Genomic DNA, 18,464 nt, shown 5'->3' on the forward strand with positions numbered 1-18,464 from the left:
ACATTGTTGCAAAAAAAGCAAACATAATTCTGGGATGTATTAGCAGGAGTGTTGTAAGCAAGAAATGAGAAGTAATTCTTCCACTCTACTCTGCTCTGATTAGGCCTCAACTGGAGTATTGTGTCCAGTGCCACATTTCAGGAAGGATGTGGACAAATTGGAGAGTACAGAGGAGAGTGACAAAAATGATGAAAGGTCTAGAAAACATGACCTATGAGGGAAGATTGAAAAAATTGGGTTTGTTTAGTCTGGAAAAGAGAAGACTGAGAGGGGACATGATAACAGTTTTCAAGTATGTAAAAGGTTGTTACAAGGAGGAGGGAAAAAAAGTTTTTCTTAACTTCTGAACAAGTTAAGGATAAGAAGCAATGGGCATAAATTGCAGCAAGGGAGGTTTAGGTTGGATATTAGGAAAAACTTCCTAACTGTTAGGGTGGTTAAGCACTGGAATAAATTGCCTAGGGAGGTTTTGGAGTCTCCATCATTGGAGATTTTTAAGAGCAGGTTAGTCAGACCCTCTAAGGGATTTCTAGATAATACTTAGTCCTGCTATGAGTGCAGGGGACTGGACTAGATGACCTCTCAAGGTTCCTTCCAGTTCTATGAAATTTGACACAAATTTCTAAAATGTTTGTTGACCTGAATCTGCATTTATAGATGAAAAACATTTCAGCCAAAATATTTTGCCCAGTTATAAATAGAGCCCAGGTTTCTTCACAGCCAATCCTGTGCTTTCACCACAAAATCATCCTCCTATCAAAGGTTAGAATCAAATAATCTTTCCATTCCAAACCAAGAATTAGGTAAAGACACTGACATAAATACAAAAACTACTCCTCCCCCAAAATATCCAACTACTCCATCTCCCTCATTCAGAAACAGAAAATACAAATATAAATGACTCTGATGATGTGGAAATACTGCAAACAATGAAGATGGTAGTGGAGTCTGGCAGCAGGGTTATTAAATTTTATCTGCATTTACACAAATCCAATTTTTCAAGTGTTTATAACTTGATTAGAAAAAAAAATAACCAGAGAGGTTATTGAAATTTGTCATACAAAATCCAAGTCTGGGAGTCATTTATTATATGGTTTAGCATGTAAATATAAAACCAAAATTCAGACATTTAGCATTCTGTCAGGCATTTAAAATTATATTGGGGTATTTAAATATTTTTTTAAAAGAACAAACTGATTTAATATCATGTAGTTTTTTAAAAAGTTAAATTATCCACAGTAGGATCATTAGCGTCCCCTGATCAGAAGGGGATGAGAGTGCCATAGAGACAGAACATCAAGCTCAACAAGGTTAAGAAAAAAGGAGTGGGCTGATCCCAAAAGGAAACAAATTAAATAGCTGAGATATTTTGGGCCCTGTGCACAGGTCCAGCTCAAGTCCAAGACCCTACGAACCTATGTAATGTCCCTTAAGGCATAGCTCTACTCTAAATTGTGATTCCTTAACAATGGTGTTGTATGGTTCTCTTTTTTGCTCCTCAGTGATTTCCAGATCAAATTTAACTAATAAATACAGGATGGTTTGTTGTTTCCGCCCCTAACTGCCAGTCCTAAAACTCAACCTGGGGTTTGAAAATCTAGCTGGGGTCTTTCCTACTTCCCTATCACCAATTATAAAAATTCTCCAACTTCTCTCAGTTACAGCTTTCCTACCTGACTGAGCTATTGACATCTGTCTTCAAAACCTGCAAAGGTATAGGTAACTAAGATTTGGCTTTACAATTGGAACATAGGACCTGATCCTAGTCCCATTAAAATCAAGAGCAAAACACCCATTCCATGGACAGAATTGGGTTCTTAGTCAACAATTCTGTGTATTGCACAGACATTCCTCCTTATATTGGCCCCAAGAAATTGAGAGACAGAAAATGTAGTAAAAAACTATGTCATTGAAGAAGAATGGATCTAGTTACACATCGTGACTAGAAACATTGAGTGATACAATTTTTGCAGTTACTTTTCAGAACACAGACACTTTAAGGATGAGATTGTTGGCACTGGGTCTCCTGTTCCTTTGTACCACTTTTGCAGTGTAAAATAGTAATTTACCTCAGATGCACATCTGGGACACACTTGCGTAGGTAAATCCCAGTCTCATACTGCCAGTCTACACCACCCCCAACAACCTCATGTATACGGGGAATGTCCAGAGCACCTAAGCAATTCTGGGCTGGCAGAAGGCTCCAAGGGGGCTTTTGCAGTCAGGATAGGTTAGAGCAGCCCTGAAGCTGCTCTCACTTATGATAGGGATCTAACAAGATTCTAGATGTTCCTTAAATCAGAGGCATGCTTTGCCACCCTCTCAGATCCTGCACTGAGCATGGTTCAACTGGACTCAAGGATCTGGGCCTAAATTCCTAACCCTAAATGAGCATAGAGAAGTACATTTCACCTTTAGTGGTTAAGGCATGCACTGTATCTATTTAGGGAAGCATAGAGCACCTTTAGGGGAGCATAGAGAAGTACATTTCACCTTTAGTGGTTAAGGCATGCACTGTATCTATTTTCAGAAAGATTTTTACCCCGAAAGTTCTATTTAAAAAAAATCCCTAAAGGTGAACCAAAGTCTAGAGAATGTTTAAAGGCTCTCATGACCCTTTTTTTTTGAGAAACACCTTGCTGATCTTATTACAAATGGGACTGCAAAACACTGATTGCTGAAACAAGTTAATACTAGCAGGGGTCGGCAACCTTTCAGAAATGGTGTGCTGAGTCTTCATTTATTCACTCTGATTTAAGATTTTGCATGCCAGTAACACATTGTAATGTTTTTAGAAGGTCTCTTTCTATAAATCTATAATATATAACTAAACTATTGTTGTATGTAAAGTAAATAAGGTTTTTAAAATGTTTAAGAACCATCATTTAAAATTAAATTAAAATGCAGAGCCACCTGGACTGGTGGCCAGGACCCGGGCAGTGTGAGTGCCACTGAAAATCAGCTCGTGTGCTGTCTTTGGCACGCATGCCATAGGTTGCCTACCCTTGTGCTAAAGCGTCAGAATCATTAAACAACCCTTCTGCCTTAGAAAAGGCCTGCCCATGGCTTCTCTCATGTTTGTACATGTTTTATGTGCACATATGACTCAGATTGACAAATATTCAGATTACTTGAATTTAGTTACAGATCACAACTTTCAAATGATGCTTGACTCATACCTATGTAAACTTTCTATTTTCCATAACTAGGGCATTATGCTTGAATAGGTAAAATTAAAATTGATTTTTCCAGGCTTTCACAGCCTTGCTCTGGTTTCCATGATGCAACAGCAGAATGGATTTTTTTTAACTGAATGTATCCCAAAGAGAACAGAGAATGTTAACATTAGTCTTAGTAAAGCTACAGTGAGCTTCACACCAAAGACTCAAGCTCTGGGAAGTGAGTCCCTGTAGGACCATACAGGACAGTCTGTGAATTCAGTTGTTGCAAGCCTTACAGCTCAGGATGGAAAGAAAGACTGAACAATGTCAATATCCATTCAATTAATTCAATTTTGTTTTACTCTGAGAGAAATAGATCACTTAAGGAGCAAGAATGAATTTGCAAAACCTAGAGCAAAACCGGTAAATTTATGTGCTTCTTTTTTCTTTTCTTGAAGATTTCTCCATTGTATATATTTGATACTTTCACTGGCTTTATAAGATTTAAAGAACTATTTTAATCCATTTTATTTAAGAGTTTGTTCTCCAGTTTTTTTGTTTATTGGGTTTTTTTTTAGCTCTTTTAGAAGGGTGTATGCTATTGCTTTCACCAGTGAACAGTTAGCAAACATTCGGTATGTGTTCTTGTCTTTCATAAAAGGCTCCATTTTCAGAGAGAGAATCTATTTTCAGCAAGCACAGTCCATTCAAAATCATTCCTTTTATCAAAACAGTAAGTATTCATGACAGCATGCACAACTGACAGGAGCTGATTCACCCTGAATTATTACCATAGGACTCTGGTGTAGCTCTATTGATGGCAATGAAGTTATACCAGTATGAAACTGTGATAACTCAGTCCCATAGTGTTAATGTCATGGCCATTTTGAAGAACCATTAAAAACCGTAAAACTGTTAAGGCTTGGCAGGAACTGCAGAAACAACAAAGTATATTCCCTGGTTTTTTGGACTAGTGGTAACATAATTCTTTATCTCATTTACCACCTTTTAGCTGGAGATCTCAAACTATTTTAATGATATTTAAATAAGCCTCAGACTGTTCTACGATGAAGGGCAAGGTGATGATACACAGTGAGTGCCTCCCTTACCTCTAGAATGCAGTCAACTCTGTCCAATAGCACTAAATAGCATTGCCTAACAATGTAGGGCAGGAAGTGAAGTGGAATATCATAGCCAGCTGAAGCTGCAATGGGAATTTAGGCTGGCAGAATATAATGACATACATTGGAATTTGTCTAGAAGACTTTAATTAAAACTCTCCTATCCTTAAAGAAAGTTCCAAAAGATCTTTAATAAGCACAGGGGGTCAGGAACTCAGCTTTATGCCTCATGCAAAAGACAGTAACTTCAGCAGGACAATTCCTGGCAGCACCATGCTGTCACTACTTTGTACTGACTCAAAAGGAAGAGGAGTCACACCTGGTAAAGCATCTCCCTATTTCCTGAAGCAACTACTTATGCCCAGAGATCTCTCTACCAAGCATTGACAAAATCCAACACAGCCTAGCCTATGTGATCTGACAGGATCACAGCTTAGTTTATGTGATTTGCTTGGATCTGACAGGCAGCAGGAATAAACTAAATCTTTTATGTCTAATGATTTGAAGAGATCCTAATATATCACTCTACATTTTAAAAAAAGTTTATTGAAAATTTATTTATTTTATTTATTCGTAATGCACTCATTGTTGTATTTTCCAGGCGCATCACAGAAACTGAAACCAACTTTGCCAGCAAGTGGGAACAGGGCAAACAAATGGCATAATTCAGTTCTACACTGACCTCAAGCAAAATCTCTGTTCACAACCCTCTGCCCTCTACCGTTTGTCTAGAATCTTAGCTCCCTGATGATAAATACCTAGTGCAATAAATAACTAAATCAAAAATGAATTTGGGCTCTGAAGGATCTCAGAAAGGTTCACATTCTAGATCCTTGGGACTTCCACTAAGGATGCCCATCCCACGGAGTTCTATTCTATTCAGGTTCTTATACTATGCCCATCACCATGCTCAGCCCTGGGGATGAAGTTCAAGAGCTTTGCAGTTACATTGAGCTTTTGTGTTGGTGTATAAAGGAAGAGATGGTCTCAGAGGCAGTCATGAGTTTCACAAAACAATTAAATTCCATACCTTGATTTAAAGCTGTCAGGCGGCATGAGTTCCAGTGTATGTGTTGGTCCATATAGATTGACAACAAACAGCTTTATCGTTGGGTTGGTTTGACCTGCCTTTGAAAAGAAAAAAAGAAAGTAGAAATTTTAGCATGTAACATTGGAAATACTGACAGCTAAATATACTTAAGGAATACATATATTTCAATATGTTTCAATATGTTTTTCATAGCCTGAAAACCCTTAAAGCGATCTTCAATTGAAAACAATAAAATTCTGTCTCACTATCTCCCATGAATTGCTCAGTCACGTCAGCTACACACTTGAAAATGTAGCTCAAACCCCAAAGTACTGATCACATACTATCCATTATGTTGCTATTCACTGAACACAGATACCGTAATGCAAAAAAATTGACCAGTCACATGACAGTAATTGGGAAAGTATTTTGTGAGTTCTGTATGTAGGTGGAAATCCCATTAACATTTTATCAGAATTGTGCATGTTCAAAGGCAGAATATACCCCGTGGTGTTTAGGACTTAGGGCTTGTCTACACATCAAAGCACTTTAGAGGGCTGTGATTTGTAGAGCGCTCTAATGTGATGAGTTCTAGCTACCCTATGCAAACCATGATGGTGTGCTCTAAAAGGTATCTAGTTTGCATTAACGTAGCCCTGTTAAGAGCCTGCCAGCAGGATCTACATGGGGCAGTTAGATTGCAACACCTTAGACTGCTTTACAATCCACACCCCTCTAGAGTGCTTTGCTGCATCGTGTAGACTAACCCTAAGATTCCAGAATGTAAGACCATGTGAAACTTGTAGCATGAACATGCATACATGCCAAGAAAGCACAGCTGACATTCTTTCTTGTTGGGTAGTTAAAATCCAGTTTAAATGAGCTTTGTAATAATGTTCTAGTAATAGATCTAATATTCAAATATGTACATTCATGCTAGGGGACAGCTAAGGAAGAACCATTAGGATCTCTCACGTCTCTAAAGACTGCTGCTGACAAAAGTGGAACAACCAAAGAGAGGGTGATAAATAGGATTGGTGGTGGTGGATGAAATGTCTGGGGGAGGAGAGGAAGGTAGATCAGATGGTATTCTGCACCTTCAAATATTTTGAGGTTCACATTATAAGTAATATATATATTACTCAGATCACTGCCTATCACGGTAATGAATGTTGTCTCATTGTTTCCTTGTGCTCCTCCATCTCTGCCTGTTGTAGTCACATGTTGTCTTTTGTCTTGCATTTAGATTTAGATTGTCAACTCTGGGGCAGGGAACATCTTTTTACTCTGTACCTGTAGAGCACCTAGCACAGTGGAGTCCTGATTCATGACTGGATCTCGGAGGCACTACCACAATAAATAAATACTAGATTGTAAAATGTTATACGATTTTGTAAAATAAAATAATTAAATATCTATTTGCAGTTTGCCTGCTTCTGAGTAGCTCTGAAATGCTCAGTTAATTTGGAGTGGTAATTGGACTCCTGTTTGCATTTTCCACAAATTTAAAATCATATCCTCTTTTCAGTTTTACAGACTAAAATAGATTTTAGATCTGGATAAGGTTTTTTTATTCTGGGATCAAGCTACTAGATATCTATGTGGATTCACTCAATAGCTGCTAGAACTGTTAAAACATGTCTTATTAGAATCATTCATGGCTTACTATTGAGCCTGTGTTTCACACAGAAATAAATGTAGTTCTCCTTAAAATAGCATCCCTAAAGTAATCTTGTGCTGGATAATCATCTTGTTGAAAAAAGGATACAGATAATTTAAGGTAAATGGTAGGGAGCTAGGGAAGAACAAATCTTCATTGGATTTCTTCCCAATTTTTTTTTTTTAGGGTGTGGGGAAGGGTCCCTCCCTTCTCCCCCCCCACCCCACCCCCGAAGAACAGGTCATATGCCAAGGTCATAAAGACTGAGGATCCACAGGAAGTCAAGACCCTGTGTGTGATGTGCTGTACTTCAATCCACGGCCACTCCAGAGCTCCATTACATGCTCTTCCCATCTCCATTCTCTGGCAACATATCCCCAGTTGAGCTTCTCCAGGTGGTGACCATCACCAGAGTCTCCTTACTCTCTTCAGGTGGGTTGTGTGTGGGGGAAAGGAGTCAAAGTTGAGTAATGTTAAGTTTGGGCTCCGCAGGGCCAGTGGGTAAAGGCTGTAAACCCCCTTAATCCTGCTCTACTCCCACCTTGCCCCACCCCTCTCCACTGTGCAGATTCCAGAACCCACAGAGAGTTTTCCAAGGAGCCCCAGGGAAGCACAAGAAGAGGCAACGCTGCTGCAGAAGTGGGGACTTCCTGTTTATGCAGAATGGGCAAAATTATTTGTGGGTCAAGAAAAAATGATCAAACCCACAATTTTTACCACTTCTAGTTAAAAACTAGCTTGTGTACGCTTGGCTCATTGTAGGAATATTTACAGATCCAGTGTGGTCTTTAAAACATGCCTCGCTGAAATACCAACACACATTTTCTTTGGAAACTGCACTTATCTCATCACATTTCTAGCCCAAACCTGATGTCCGCCCATATCTAAGTGGTGCAGGACAGGAGACAAGTGTATGTGTGAACCAATGATAGGCAAACATGAAATTTAGAGGATCACTTCGGTTGAGTCTCTAGATGTTCATGTGTCTGCAAAATTAGGGACTGATCTTTGAAATACAAAAGAACATGGGTAACTTTCCTCATCTGAGTAGGTTCCATTAACTGCAGAGGGATGACTCATGTGAGTTATGGTGCATAGGTGTGTAACTGAAGGTTTTCAGGGGAAATATTTTGTGTGAGATTTTGAGTCCTTTCAGCTTCCAGTGAGGTCAGAAATGCCACCAGAATGGCTTTCCCACACCTCCACTTCTGGCAAGAACTGAGAATTGAAACAGCAGTGACAATGAAAAATATATACAAAAACTTTACACTGGGTGTTTTTGTTTGTTTGTTTGTTTTAAATTCAAAAATGGTTCACTCTACCTCTTTGTCAATGGATTATATCATCCATTATATGCTCCTAGGTGGAAAATGTAATGCACATTTAATTCCAGGCATGTCAACCCTACAGATGTCCTAATTCTGTTACCCTTACTCGTACTTACTCCTTTACACTCCACAGGATTATTGCCTTGAGTAATTACTACTGTGTGTGAGTAAGGATTGCAGAGTCAGATCCCAAGTGAGCAGGTCACAGTTTCTGCATGATGTAAAGTGAAATCCTGTGTTAAACAACAACTTTTATCTATCCATGTTGCCTAACCACAAGCTTAATTAATAAATGATGTTTAACTGGAAGCTAAATTGTTATTGAATAGACAAATTAAATGAAGATAATGTTTTTCATTAATGAGATTACTGAAATAATATTGTGCATCTCTTTTGTGCTGAATTGCTAATGCTTTGAGATTTTTCACTTCTTTGTAGTGCTATTTTGTTTTTTATTTTAAAGAGTTCCTTGTATATTTTTTCTTGGTTGATTAATTGCTTTTAGCTATCAAAGCTGACCGAATTGTGTGACTGGTGCTACTAGGTGCTATACTACAAATACTAAATAATAATCATAATTACCATCCTAGTATGCTGTTTCTTAAGAAAATCATAGGTATTTTTAAGGTCTGATCTTACTTCCTTTAAAGATAATGGGTCAACTCCAATTGATTTCATAATTGGAGAAGAATCAAGGTTAAAATTTTCAAGACTATTTAAGTGACTTAGGAAAATCAATGGGACTTAGACTTCTGCGTGCCCAAGTCATTTATGAAAATGGGACTTAAACACTTTTGAAAATCATACCCAAATCTTTAATCTATACACTGAACTATTGCTACTTTCTTCAAGTTTTGAATGTTTAAGATTTTTTTATGAGACTCCCTACCTACTGCACATTACGCTGTTTTGGTGTTTCAGCAATCACTGTATGTCCTTCAAAGAAGCCAGCTCCCATTCTGGATATTTGCATTTTACTGCATAGAATTCAACAAGGAGAGGCCAAAACCAAACTAACAAAGAAAATCTTCCCCTTTAAGAAGGCTTCCAAATTAATGCCCTTGGTTTTCTTATTTTTCTAGGAGGCAGATAAGCTTTCTCCATTTCCCTTAGGCATCAGATTGGGGAAGCAGCAGCTTAACCAAGTTTCTAAGGCTTTTACCTAAGTGAAACCAAACTCATAGTCAGAAAACAAAGTCACTAAGGCCTAGGTCAAGTTAGTGTCCTGAAGTCAGAGTGGGCCTGCAGCCCATAGCAACCAGCATGGCTTCCAGTCTTTTCTCTCTCCTCCTCAGCTTCCTTTTCCTGTTTATATATAGTCTTGCCCCCAGGGTGAGCTAGGGTGCCTCTTGATTGTGCCCAGGCTCTTTTGACTGTAAGCTGCAGATCGTCCCTTAAAGGGGCCATAGACCCTGCCACAGTTACTTACATTTTGTTGCCTCTCACAGAGTTAAAAAATAAGCCAGTATATATATATATATAAAGCATAAAGCCTGCTTATAGGCGAGGGGAATCAGGACTATAATGTCTTTTCTATATATCATATCCTAGTATGTTCTTTTTCAGCCTGTCTGTATATTGAACTTAAGCAATACACGTGAGATACAGATAAAGTAGTATGGTAGCTGGAGCCCAGCAAAGAGGCTCCCACAGGTTTAGGAACTCAATATATGGAGTTAACAAAGGTAAGCGAATATGGAAACTTTGAGCAGGGGAACCTTGAGGTAGCAGGAGAGGGTTTATGGAGAGTAAACAGGAAATTAGGAGGATTCTAATTCTGGTATCAGAGAGTCTCATGTTTAGACCTGCAGATCTCGCCTCATCACAAAAGATGGGCGCTCCTTATCCACATTTTTGAACCTCACTGAAAGGTTTGGTTCTGTTCAGTTTAAAGACTTGGGGAAGGTTCATATCACGGCTTATTTTATCCAACCAAGGCCTCTCACCCGTGTTAATAATACCATCGTTTGATGAAAAGTAGCAGTCAGATACTCGGATACTCTGTATTATCAGAAAACTGTTATGCTTTATCCATCTATATAAATGCAGCTAAACACTCACTGCTGCCTGCAGCTACTCTGTGCTGTTCAAAGGCAATTCTGGCAGCATTTTTTCTTGACTCCTTCTGATCATTTCATTCTTCATTCAAAAGCTGTAGCGTTTACCAATCATAAATTAGCATGAAACAGACTGTATGTCCCATCCTGACCTAATGGTTTCTGTCTAGCAAAAAGCTTTATAACCCTATTTGAAATAGCATAACTCTGAATGTTATTCCCCGTACTGCCACATCAACACAAGCAGCTTCTTTTACTATGTAGAAACAGTCCTTCAGTAATGCAGAATGCTATCAGTCGGTTCATTGAACCGTGCACAAGGGCTGTAGATTGCACTTAGACTTTACTTACCTTAGGATATGGATAGTGCTTTCCTTTGGGATACAGACCTCCAGTAAACCGAGGAATAACCATGTTTGGTACCAAAGTGTCATTTATCATCAGGAATGCCAACCTTTCTCCATCCGGGGACCACCAGTGGGCAACGTGAGAGTGAAGAAGCTCCTCTGAAACAGATGCATATTCTTGGAAATTCATAGAAGTAACTGTTGTGTGATTCAGATTACCAACTCATTCATTTACATTTGATATAATTTCTATGCTTTGTTGCAATGCAGCTGTTGTAATTATAAAGAAATATTGAACATTATCCTGGACTGAATTGCCTGAATATTAAGGTCCATTATAAGCTAAATTATGAGTTTTTACTCAGACAAGAATTCCCAATTATATCAATGGAATTACCTGCATAAGTGAGATGATTATTATTTCCTTATGTTTAGTCCTAATATCATTCTATCCATTTTTAAATTCTTTTTGTAAATGATTTGCATCAATAGAATTGAAAGGCATTTAAAGGCATTTTTAGCACTAGTATCATTCTATCCAGTTATTTATGTTTTATTCTTTAATTTGGGAACAACCTTCAGTTTTATTGAATCTCATTTTGCATGAAATTTTGATTTGGGGGGAGTATTCTGTTTTGGAATAGATTTCTTTCTTTCTTTTTTTAAATTCCCAAATTCCCAGCCAAATGAAAAATCCAGTTCCTGCCCAGCACTAGATCTGACTAATTTAGCTCTTACTTTTAGTCTGTGATCAGACTTTGATTTTGTTTAACTAGCTAATTTACTATTTGTACTTTTTCAGCAAACACTGTGTTGTACACAAAATTCAGCTGTGTGTCTGGAAACCAAAATGTGGAGCATTCACAAGCTGTCCACTCAGAATATTCACTAATTGCTGTTCACTTGTGATAGAATATTCTGTAACTCAGGCAATCTTTCTGCTCCCTGCCTGGATAACTGAAACCTTTTTACACAGGAAAACAACAGATAATGAATGATGAACATTCATATAGAAAACATTTTTGTTTGTTCTAAAACACCAGTGTTTGCATTTAAATAAGGATATTCACACAAAGAATAGACACTCCCAAATACTTCTGTAATCCAATGCCCAGGAACATAAGTATTTGTGAATTGCAAGTGAAAAAGTCACAAAAATAAGGTCAAAATGAGCGGCTATTAAATTCATCTGGATGTCCATTAATATAATTGTGCAGTATTCAATCAGCTATATGCCTGATGCCACCACGCAATATTTCATCTATATCTACTGCTTGCAGAGTACTGCTTAAATTAACAAGTTACCTAGGAAAGAAGAAAAGAGTCAGAATGCCACAATATGCTCTGGGGATTTGTGCCTAGAAAAACCCCCTTGTGCACCCCCTCCTCACAACTGTTAAAGAGATGGTGTGTGTGGCAGAGGGAAACAGCTTCTTCCATTCCACCATAGCCTATTCCTAGGAATCCATGGAGACCGCTCTCTGGGAGCAGGACCTGCATCAGAGCTATGGGGCAGGGATTGGACATCCTGAGAATGGGTGGAATCGCTTGAGAGTGGCCACACAGAACTCACAGGCCCCCAAGGCTGTATAACCTTTGCTGGATATAACCTGATCCACAGAGCCCCCTCCGTGATGGGGGAGCCCCTCACAAAGTGGCTTCCAGTGGCTGTTCTGACAGGGATTAACAAGGAGCAACTGAAACGGTAAACTGGAAATACAGGACCTCTGCATTAGTGTGTCTAGCTTCCTTCATAGAGGAAAAGTCGTGGCCTTGCTGAAAATCAACCTCCATGATTTTTGGAGAGGTTAATGGGCCTGATTTCCAACCCTACATATCCATTTGCAGGAAAAATTGCACATATGGATACAAACATGTATTTGCTGGTGAAAACCGTCATATGAGCGTACGTCCCAGTGAGTTATGTGAATGGAAATTCTAACACCTCTGAGTGCACAGGTGCTGGAATTGTACAGTGTACATTCAAAGCATGGACACATGTATGTGCATGCGCTATTTTACATACAAATGTGCAAAGCTCAGGTAGAGTATCAGTGGGAAATGTAACATTAATATGTGCATTTTCAACTAGTTACTTCTCTTCCTTAAGCATTAAAAGACAGGGTAAGAGATATAAATGATATGTAAGAAAGTAATTTGTACTGTCAACAATTCTAATTATCTTTAATAAAAAAAAAAATTGTTTCTAAAAATGCATGCCAAATTATTTATAACAGATAATTTTCTGATATGCACAATCAAGTTGAAATTGAAAAATGCCGCATTGGCATGGCATAAATGACAGAAATTGGTCTTGTTACTCTTTAGTTACTGTATACAAATACTACAAATACCGAGGCCCTTTGCAGTCAATATACTCAGGTAATTTTAACATATTTATTTCTCTCACAGTATCTGGTCTTAACAATAGGTGCAGCTTTGCCATAAGGATCTACAAGCGCATTAGAATCTCCTACTTCATTCTCTATTAACTAAGAACCAGATTTTGTAATCCTTACTTATAGTGAGTGTTTCCTTAGCCATAAGTGATGTGGCAGGCTGGCACAGTCATAGGAAAGAGAGCTTGGCCACTGTTACATGCCAGAGCTCCAAAGTTTGTCTGTTAGCAACTTCACCCCCGTCCCCCCTGAAACCTGACTTTTTCTTTTCCCCAGTTTCACTCATCCTACAATGCTATCTCTTAATCTTGTGAATTGTTTCACTCACTACTACACTACCCACAAGTAAGTATATTTGAGTAACCTTTACCAATGTTTAGTATAGTCCAATTGACTTTACCAGGGCTTCTCTTATGCTAGACTTCACCTAGTCATTAGGTGGAGGCTCCCTCTCCCTCAGGCTGACCTCTAATTACTCCCCGGGGTGCATACTGCCCAGAAAAGACTGGAGAATTGGCAGAGCCATACTTTGTCTGCTCAATGTGCTGAACAGCAGAGCTGGTCAGCTGCCTGGGTTAGAGGGTAGGAAGGAATATACTGCACTCTGTAAAGGGGAGCAGTGTGAATCTGGAGATTTCCAGGAGTCAGAATTATCTTTGGCACAGTGCAACTCCACACTGCCCCCAATTCAGAGCATATCGCGCAGGCTACCGTCTTGTGAATATGTGCAGTTCACCCTAAGGTTAGCAAAATTTGACCCAAAGTTGCCTAGCAAAATGTTGAATAATCATGAATGTGACCCAAGCAATACTTTGTTTTAGCAAAAAGGTGATCTGCTCTGTCAGATTTAATTAACTTTATATGGTTAAATACACCAATTTATATGCAATCATATTAGATTTGCAGTATCTCAACTGCATTTAAAATGATCTTCCATGCTAAAAAAGCTCTTCTCCCTGGTTTTGAACTTCACTGACCTATTAAAATACTTACAAAACATTAATGGAATCCATTAAAACCTGAGGTGGGTAATCTTTTGAATACAGACAATTAAACCTCTATAGAATGTAAATTACCATTCTTATTTCAGAGAGTCCATTTGAGCTCGGGTTTTCAAAGAAGCGTAAGAGTATATCTGCACAGCAACTAGACACCTGCGTCTGGACCATGCCAGTCGACTCAGTCTTGTGGGGCTTGGGCTGCGGGGCTTTTTCATTGCTCTTTAGCCCACACTCTGGGGACCCTCCCCCACTCTAGAAAATATAACTATATGCAAATGAGTCAATATAAAATATGAGCTAATGCAAAGATCTGAAGGCAATTTTGCAAGAAAATAAGAAGAGAAAAAGCAAAATAGCTTCAGACACCATTGTCCTGGAATGAATAGTTTTCTCCTGTAGGTTTTGTACAAGAATCTCTTCCCTGTATTAATAAATAGCTATATATATCCACCTTACCTTCATAGAGCCAGTCTGCGATTCCATTAAAAATGATTCCTTCTTTTCCTGAGGATGTCAGTCGCAATGAGCTACTCTTTACATCAGGTTGATAGTAGATGTTATTTTCAAAAATATAAATCTAGATTAGGTAAAAGAGATAAAGGGGGGCAATAACATGTTGGTAGACATAAATGAATGTTTTCATGCCAGTGATAGAAATACAATTTCCATGGTTTCGGAACAGTCTAAAGAATAATTCATCATAATTTTCATTGAAGATCTATTTAGATTTTCTGGTATTATCAATTTCTAAGAAACTTTTAACATTCTTGTGGCTCTGAATCCTTTCTTTTTAACTATTATGCCAACTCAAATATTTCTACTCCCTTTAGCAAATTTTCTCACAATCTCCAGAACCACCACTGTAAAGAGGCTAAACAGTCAAATTTTATTACAATTAACTAGATTATGAAATATTTTGTTAGTCTCATTTTTATCCAGCACAAATATCTTTATTTCCATCTATAAAATAGATATAGCTGTATAGATATAGATTACAGATATAAATTACGGATATACATCACTGGTGTAATATTACAGATGGGAATTGAGTGAAATAAGAATGAGACCAAGAAACTGAGTACTGTTTGATTCTCTCTATGCTCTTATACCATGCACCTCACTGGTATGTGAACATCTTACACGTCATGCATGTGACGAAGTGGGTATTCACCCATGAAAGTTCATGCTCCAATACGTCTGTTAGTCTATAAGGTGCCACAGGACTCTTTGCTGCTTTTACAGATCCAGACTAACACAAGATCTGATATCTTACACAATGCACATCATAATAATGACCCTCCTATTGTAAAGTTTGGTTTCCTTATTTTTTCTCTGTAGATGTTTGGGAAGAATTTCTCTTTACTCATTTTTCTTCCCCTCTTTTCTTCTTCTCTCCATTATTTTCATCCCTCACTCTTCAATGGCAAGGAACCAGTGAGGACACAGACAGAAATTAGAATCTTTTGGCAAGTGGCTGCAATTTTAACTTCAAATAAGATATCTTCTGCCAACAATTTGTCCCAGCAGCAATGAAAAGGGAGAAGGCTACAACTACCTTAAGCGGTCAGTGGTTCTCCTCCTTCAATGCTAAAATATAGAGCACTCTAATATGTCCTGGATTTAACCCAATCGGGGGAGGAGGAGCAGGAAGAAGCCTGCATCTGTCATTTTATATTATCTTCCCTTTCTTCCTCCCAGCCAACCCCAGCACTTTTTCTTAGAGTTGAGATTCTTCTGAGGAGATCAGAAAGCTGTCGTTGGCTGGCAGGGGCCGTGAACCACCTGGAGAGACTGACCTACCTTTCTGAAACCTGCTAAAATGGCTAGCCCTTTCTCTCTATCCACATCCCTCCTCTTGTATCTTAGTTCTTTTGTTGTAGTGACATTAAGGGAAAGCTACACAACAGAAGTGAGTCTTACACTTTGCTCTGATAACAGTGAGTTTTGAGGTTGTTTTCACCTCATTCATTCTCACACCATTGCTGTTTCTAATGGTAAACCAAAGTGATATTTACAGTCCAGCCTCCTGGTCTATTCTGGTGTTTCTAAGAATTAGGGGAAGGAGCCAGTGGGTGAACACCTGGGAAGGGGCAGAAGGGTCTCCCCATTTTTGATGTAATCAGAGTCTAAGTTTGAAGTTCAGAATGTTAGAGCACTAAGAGGTGCAAGGAAGAGAGGAAAGAGAAAAGAAAGACCAAGAGAGAAAAAAACAGGAGGGGCAGTGAACCTCATTGTAAAGATGAGGATTTATAATGGAAACAGTGACACAACCCTAAGTATAGCATTGTGTACTTCAGCTAATGCAGAACAGTACAGCACTTCTCCGAGCAAGGTATCAAACCTGTCCTCCACTCTCTACACTAGCTTCCCATAAAATTTTGAATCAGTTTGGATGATAGATCTCAGTCCTTTACTTCAAAGTGCTCCCCAGCCTGGGCCAAGATATCTAAAAATTTGCCTAAAGCTCTGAGATGAAGACCATAATGACAACTCTGTTTCTCTGGCACAGTGGAACTCTCTACAAGGAAAAAGCTCATCTGTGTGGGAGACAGAACTTTTTCATGGGCTGGTCCAAGACTGTGGAATGAACTCCCTGAGGAACTAATGACCATCACAACCCTCATCACCTTCCACTCCAAGAGAAAGACACATTTATTTGATGGTGGTGTCTCTTGCATAAATAGCAATGTGCATATTTATTTAAAAAACAAACAAAACAAGACACTCTACTCCATACACTTCTCCACCTGGGAAGAGTATGAGAGAACAAACATGTGACAGATATTAGTCACATTACTTAACACACTACTGAAAGGCACCCACATACTATGGTGATAAGCATGATACAGGAACTTCTGTAGAACAGAATAGAATACTACTTCCTTTCCCCTGTTAGACAGGGATCTTCCCCTCTGCTATCATATTCTTCCTTGAAACACAGTTCTTTTGGAATGTGCTATCCCTGATCTCTCCATTGGCACTATCTGCTCCCTCTTTCCCACCTGATGTTATAACAAACACTCACCAGCAAAAGCAAACAAACAAACAAAAAGGAAAGGAAAATATGGAATCACAGCTGATGTGAATTCCTGTAATAATGCTTCTGCCAAGTGGATTTTCCCAATCCTTTAATTTTTTGGTTATCCCTCATCCCTCCCTCTCACCCGATGTCATGATTTATCTTAATTGTAAATTCCTTAGGGCTTATTGTCTTGTTTATCTTTAAGTGCCATAGCCATGTATGCATTTGCCAAGCACAAAATAATAATAAATAATAACAACAAAACAATTCATAAGAACATGCACACACCATAATAGCTTTGCAGGCAGGAAAATACAGATAACATAGCAATAGATAAACAATACACAATATAAGTTTTGGTGCCAACAGGGCTGGTGCTACCATTAAGGCAAACTAGGCGGTTGCCTAGGGCGTCAAGATTTGGGGGCGCCAAAAAGCGGTGCCCCCAATTTTTTTTACAACATTCCTGCACCCCCTTCCCAAGCACGTGGTCACCGCACCACTTCTCCCACCTCCCAGGCTTGCAGCGCCAATCATTTGTTTGGCGCCGCAAGCCTGGGAGGGGAGGAGAATTAGAGCGGGGGTGGCGTGCTCGGGGAGGAGGTGGAGCAGAGGTGAGCTGGGGTGGGGAGCTGCTGCACGGCTCCCCAAGAAGGGGGAGCTGCCTTGGGAGGGGCGCCTCAGGGTGGGGGGTGTGGGGAGCTGCCGCAGGGCGGGGGGGGGGGGTGCAAGGTGGAAGTTTTGCTTAGGGCCCGAAACTTCTTTGCACTGGCCCTGGGTGCTAACATCTCTTCGATATGCACTCATGCTACAACACTGGGTTGCTTAATTGCAGTAAATGCATTTCCATAGATCATCTAAAAGGCCCAGGTATTTATCGTATGTCTGCTTGTGGGAATAATACCAATCTAAGGTTAAGTATTCTTGACCTTATCACTGCTTTCCTCTCCCCTTCCCAATTATCAGTTGAAACAGATTTCCCTAAGCATCTTTAAACTACAGTCATCTATTGATATTTAATAATATCTGTATCAGGATTTCTACTTTATGAAGCAATAAAGCTGAAGAGTTTCATACCATGAGCACTGAAGCATGTTTTAGTTATTATCAGGAACAAAGGGTGACTTGGGACAAAGTTACTTTATGGTCAGAAATTCAAAACCCTATGTGAATTCAAACTTGAAGTAAAAATAATTGATGAAATGTTTTATGGTTTCAGCAGCTATATAAATTATCCAGAAGTATTGACCAGTAATTACATTTATATTTGAAGAACTGAAATTGGAGGCAGTTCAGAATCTCTCTGAACCTGAAAAATATGACCCAACTTTAAGCTTG

The 18,464-nt window shown here is 39.0% G+C and overlaps 1 protein-coding gene across 4 annotated transcripts in view; it reads right to left on the reverse strand.

Annotated features, from left to right (window-relative positions):
* The window catches only part of DPP10 (dipeptidyl peptidase like 10), an 827,330-nt gene that overhangs the window by 56,000 nt on the left and 752,866 nt on the right, over positions 1-18,464 (reverse strand). For all 4 annotated transcript variants that reach the window (XM_034785374.1, XM_034785373.1, XM_034785376.1 and 1 more), the window contains exons 8-10: positions 14,561-14,681; positions 10,709-10,863; positions 5,313-5,410 (exon numbers count right to left, since the gene is read on the reverse strand). In XM_034785374.1, coding sequence (XP_034641265.1) covers positions 5,313-5,410; positions 10,709-10,863; positions 14,561-14,681 — 374 coding nt within the window. The remainder of the gene's footprint in view (positions 1-5,312; positions 5,411-10,708; positions 10,864-14,560; positions 14,682-18,464) is intronic.

The sequence above is a fragment of the Trachemys scripta genome, chromosome 11 (genome assembly GCF_013100865.1).
Source record: "Trachemys scripta elegans isolate TJP31775 chromosome 11, CAS_Tse_1.0, whole genome shotgun sequence".
Taxonomy (NCBI): domain Eukaryota; kingdom Metazoa; phylum Chordata; order Testudines; family Emydidae; genus Trachemys; species Trachemys scripta.